The 5,269-nt window shown below is 43.8% G+C and overlaps 1 protein-coding gene across 2 annotated transcripts; it reads right to left on the minus strand.

Moving 5' to 3' along the window:
• Positions 1–537: 537 nt before the first annotated feature.
• On the minus strand, positions 538–3,603 carry sp7 (Sp7 transcription factor). 2 transcript variants are annotated; one of them, XM_047582016.1, is made up of 2 exons: positions 3,496–3,603; positions 538–1,996 (listed from the first exon to the last, which is right to left on the minus strand). In XM_047582016.1, the coding sequence occupies exons 1-2, from the start codon at positions 3,529–3,531 to the stop codon at positions 641–643; spliced, it is 1,392 nt and encodes a 463-aa protein (XP_047437972.1). In that variant the 5' UTR covers positions 3,532–3,603; the 3' UTR covers positions 538–640. The 2 variants fall into 2 exon arrangements, with proteins under 2 accessions (XP_047437972.1, XP_047437973.1); XM_047582017.1 differs by having other exon boundaries at positions 3,511–3,588.
• Positions 3,604–5,269: the final 1,666 nt, after the last annotated feature.

A 5,269-nucleotide genomic window follows, 5' to 3' on the forward strand; every position in this document is an offset into this window, starting at 1 on the left:
TTACATCGGCCAACATTGTCAACATTTTTGGCAACAAGAAGCTGAAAGCAAGACGGTCCTTTGTTTAATTTCAAAAATAACCATTCTAAGTACCGTAATCAGATTTTTCTCAAGGCATGCAACGCTCCATCAAGTCTGTCATCTTAACCATAAGTCTCGTTCTGAAGCTACTTTCCTTTTGCGGCTTTAGAGCTCTTTTCCTTCTGTCTTTGCAGATTAAGTTTCCCCAGTGGCTTGTCTCATTTGAAAGGCAAAAATGTGTGTAGGCTACAAGACTCGCGCATGAGCGTGTTTACGTATACGTGTGTCTGAGCGGGCACCCCTCTCTGTGAATCCCTGCATACATTTTATGGGCTTGCTCATTTGTTTGTGCTGAATGTGCACATGTAAATGTTGTGTTCACGTACGTACATCTTGACTTGGTTAAGTCATATTTTTGTGTGTATTCGTGTGTGTGTGGTCCAGAGAAAACGACGCGACTTGCTCAGTCATTCGTATCAAGTCCTTTCAGACATGGTCCAATATCATTTGTACGTCTTAAAACAAAATACTGCCTTCTTTTTTTTTTTTTAATATTAAACGTGATTCTTTCTCCACATAATAGAAACCCATCTTGTCACAAAATCGCACTGGATGGAAGTCAGATCTCCAACAGTCCACTGCTGTTCTCCACTCCGTTGGGCGTGCCAGTGTTCTCGTCTCCGTTAGTGATTTGGTCAGCGACTGGATTGTTGGGCACGGCGCTGGAGCTGAGCTCTGCGGTTTCTTCGCTCCGGGGATCCGCGTCTCCCTCCACGGCCACGGCCTTGCCCTGCATCGTAGAGTCTGCGTGGGTCTTCTGATGCTTTGAGAGGTGGTCGCTGCGCGTGAAGCGCTTGTTGCACAGTGGACAGGTGAACTTCTTCTCCCGCGTGTGGGTGCGCACGTGCCTCTCCAGTTCGTCCGAGCGGGTGAAGCGCTTCCCGCAGAACAACCAGTTGCAAACAAAGGGCCGCTCGCCGGTGTGCCAGCGCAGGTGGGCTTTCAGGTGGGAGGCCTTGCCGTACACCTTCCCGCAGCCTGGGATGTGGCAGCTGTGGACCGGTTTCTTCCTCAGGGACGCGGCCGAGGCTCCCAGCCTCTCCAGCTCCTGGCAGTTGGGGCAGTCACATGAAGACCTGGTGGGCGTACCCCCTCCGCTGTAACCTCCCGATCCCCTGGCAGGCTTTAGGCCCATGGGACTCTCAATCAGCCCGGCACTTGGCACAGGCTTGGGCTTGTACATGTCCTGGGGCAGCATGTGCTGGGAAGGTTGGAGGAGATGTGACGAGGAGCCCAGTCCCACAGAAGGGTATGGGGCCGGGTTAAGGGGCGTAAAGTCGGTGCTGTAACTGGGCAGCTGTGGGCTGAGGGACGCCTGTGGCGCAACAGGCTGCAGAGAGGCCTGGAGACCCCCGTCCGTCTGGGGCTGCGTCGCTGACAGCCAGTTGGAGTTGGGGTGGACGTCCCACCAGGAGGATGTGGCATTAGCTGGAGCAGCAGTTATGCCCGGGTGGATGCCAGCCTTATACCATGAACCGTAAGGGTGCGTCATGTCCAGCGAGGTATAGACACTGGTGAGACAGTCGGCCGTAGCATGAGCCTTGGACGCTAAATGAGACGGGTCCTGGGAGACAGAGGTCTGGAAGGAGTGGGAGAAAGGGTTATATTCTGTAGTGTAGCCTCCGGCCGAAGGAGGGGGGCTTCCAGTGGGAGTAAGCAGCCCGCCACCTCCTCCTCCTCCTCCTCCGGCTGTGGTGAAGGAGCCAGTGTAGGAGTCCGCCAGGCCGCTGCCATCTGTGGCCCGCCCGTTCTTGGCTGTTTGAAGTTCAGAGGTCATGCTGTAGTGCTTCTTTACTGGAGTGGTGCTGCCGGTCTTACCAGGTGTAGCCGAATCCCTGACTGGGCTGGTGCTGCCGAACTTGTTACAGGTAGCAGTTAACATAGCCAGAGGACTGGAGCCATAGCGTGCGTCTTCCTGAGGAGGAGGGGGGGGGGAGGAGGAGGGGGAGGAGGAGGAGGAGACAAGGGGGGAAAATGAGACTGTCTGTCTGGAGGAAATGACTGCTTGCTGCTGCTGCTGCTTCTGTCAGTGTCAACTCTAATAAAAAACTTATGCCTGACTGCCACCGCTGGCTTTTCCTGCTCTCTCTGTTTTCAAAGTGGTTTAGGGCAATTTCAAGCGGCGAATGTTTACCCTTGTGAACGTTCTGCTCCACTCAGCAAAGGAGGAATCCCCTCACTCTTTATTTCCCTTAAACCGCTGTCAACATGCTTTTCTTACCTTAGCGTTAATATTCGCTTTAAAGCTTCGTCCTGTTTTTGCAGCATACATTAACAAACACTGTGTATTCATGTATCTAAGCACTTTAACTGTGTCCCACAGAGATATCTTGTCAAACATGTTTTTCTTTTCTTTTCTTTTTTTTGTTTTCCACTGGCGGTCACCATAGCATTGAAGACTTTAGACAGGCTAATTGTACACTGTGTCACAATAGTCTTGCCATTGTCCTGTTTATATTCTTACAGAATTAGATCTAGCCATTGTTCATGACCACGTTTGGAACCTGGGAAACCTGCAGAATCTTTTATAAAACAGAACTGTAACACGCTAACATACATCATTGTTCCACCAGGATTATTTCTTTGCATTGCTCCTTTTTCTAGTATTTCATGTTCCCATGTGGTAGGTAAGTTACACCACAGTCCAGCGTGTCAGAGACTTTGAGTCTTGTCTGTCTGCAGAGACCACACGCCACACACATGGATGTGACTAATTCCATATCTCTATACTGTTTCTACTGTTTCTTTATACTGTCTTTGTTTTAGTTGCAGTTACTGTCTGCCATGACACTATTGTAAATGTTTTACTGTTGAATAATGATTGCAATGCAACCTAAGTCTTTTTAATTGTAGCCATTAACTTTGAATATTTATTGTCCATTCAGGAATCTTGTCAAATATTTCCCTTGACTTTTAGAAATAAATTTAAATCCACGTTGATTGTCTTCAGCGGTGATTAGCGGTCACCTCCCTCTCTTGCGTCAAGCTCTTGTATCTTGTTGATTTTGCTCTGTTTTTGTAGTGGTTTTTATTTCATGCTTTCAGGTCTTTGACTCTTAGCGCCAACTGTCTCATTTCTTCAATAATTAGAAATAACTTATTATGAAATTAGATTTGTTCCGTTGACTTGTGGGGGATGTTGATCCCAGGTTTCAAATAAAGATGAACTGAAATTTAAGTTGTCAATCTTAGCAATACTGGGGAAAAACTGCTTTAGATCTCTAACATTTCTTAATTATAGTGCAAAATAGGCAATTTTTTCATCAATAATTTGTCAGATACCTTCAAACTAAACTTCATCCCTTCCACTACACAACTGCACAACTTCATCACGAGCTCAAGCTGGAACCTGACAATATTCACATCATAAGAAGTTTGTATTAAGAAGAAGAGGAAGAAGAAAATTCTACTTACAATTACATTCCCTACCTCCAGAATAGATGCAGCCATCCCTGAGAAACAGTATCCCTTTAGAAGCTGAGGGGAGAGGGAGAAGCGCAGCTCTGAGTCCCGGGACAGTTTGGAAGAAGTTGGGCTCCAACGCCGGGAAGTGTTTTGAGGCACTTGGGTCCCGCCCCCTAATTACAGGCTCTGGGCTCTTTGAAGACTCGCTAAGAAGCAATAAAAACCCAGAGATGGAGGAAAATGAACGGAGATTGGTGGCTAAAAAGAGGACATCCCACCTCCCCAAAACGAGAGTGTCGAATCATTTTTCAATATAAATGCATGAATGGGTTACTCATCAATCACCATGTGGACATTATTTCAGTTTATCCCGTTGTATTTTTTTCCACTGCTATTAGTTCCGTGGAGTCTGAAGGAAAAGATTTTTACATTTTGCATAAACTCTGAGAGAAATCATCTGGACGGACTTCTCCATAAAGACGGTCGTGCTTTAAATTGCACCAGCGCTTTTAGTCACATTATTGTTTGAGTAACTGTAAATAAGACGTGGAAAGGCAGAGTTTTCTTCTTCAAGAGAAGAAAAATAACAAAAGACACATCTCCGCGCGCCACATAAATAAAATAAATAAATATATAAAGTTGACCGAGGTTGTGGTTTCTATCCGAGTTTTTATTATTCTGGTTTAAACCCCCTCTCTGTTTCCAATATTCTTAACTGCCTTCTTAGACATTAACTGTGATGGTTAAAGAGGCCGAGCCGCAGACACAGGCGAAGAAGAAAAGGATCGAGTCATTAAATAAAATAAAGAAGAGATTATCACGTCAAATAAATCGCATTCAAACGGCGGTGCGCTCAGGAATGGCAAAGACTCGCGAGATTATTTCCACAAGTAAAAAGAATAAAAGAAAGGAAAGTTTGAAAACACATAAATATAAAGTTCTGCCAAAACAAAGTTAAAATTTGGTATTTTAAACATCCAAATGTATGTGTGTTGGTAGAAGAAAACAAACAAAGAATACAAAATAAAATGGGGGAATACTCTTTCCGAATCTTAATATAATATATTTTATATTTTTTTGCACCCAAATTACTTTCATGTAAAGACAAGTTTTATTAATTTACTCATACACCATGTAGATTCATAATTCTTTATGTATTTATAATTTGAGAACATTTTTATTTCACTTCAATATTTTATATACACTATGCATTCAGTATGATACTATGACAAAACCTTCTACAGAATTCATTTTCTCATCAGCATAATCTTTTATTGCACATATTTGCATAGAACAAATATTAGTACACATCATAACAGAATCAAGACACTATAAGTGAGTTATATTAGAAACAACAAACTAAATTTAATTAGTATCTTTATGGAATAATATTATAACACAACACACAGAAGTTTTTTTCCAGGCAAACATAAAACAGGGGATTTGAGGTTGTTGAATTTTTATTTAAAGGGAAAAAAATGCAGGTTTTGTGTCACAAGTTGACAGTGAAGATATTCTCGATGTTCACATTTAGCTTTGCAGTGTGAACGCGATGAAGCTACATCTCAATATTAGTTTGCCTCCTATGTTTCAATCAGGCTTCATACATGAGCGGCCGCGCTCATTTTAGAAGCCCAAAACTCAACTTTCAGTCTCTCAGATTCTCAGCGCCTTTTTGTGGGCGTCTCGTTTTCTGAAGGAGAGCACAGAAGATTAAAATTGTTGTCAAAAATAAACATATAATTTCTGTCCTTATTTTCTCCTCAATTACAGGGCATGGTCA

The sequence above is a fragment of the Mugil cephalus genome, chromosome 4 (assembly GCF_022458985.1).
Source record: "Mugil cephalus isolate CIBA_MC_2020 chromosome 4, CIBA_Mcephalus_1.1, whole genome shotgun sequence".
Lineage (NCBI taxonomy): Eukaryota > Metazoa > Chordata > Actinopteri > Mugiliformes > Mugilidae > Mugil > Mugil cephalus.

Coding starts and splice junctions, on each gene's coding strand:
- sp7 (XM_047582016.1), bottom strand. CDS start 3,531: ATGGCTGCATCTATTCTGGAGGTAGGGAATGTAATT. Junction 1,997..3,495: donor TGGAGGTAGGGAATGTAATT/GTAAGTAGAATT, acceptor CCTCCTCCTCAG/GAAGACGCACGCTATGGCTC.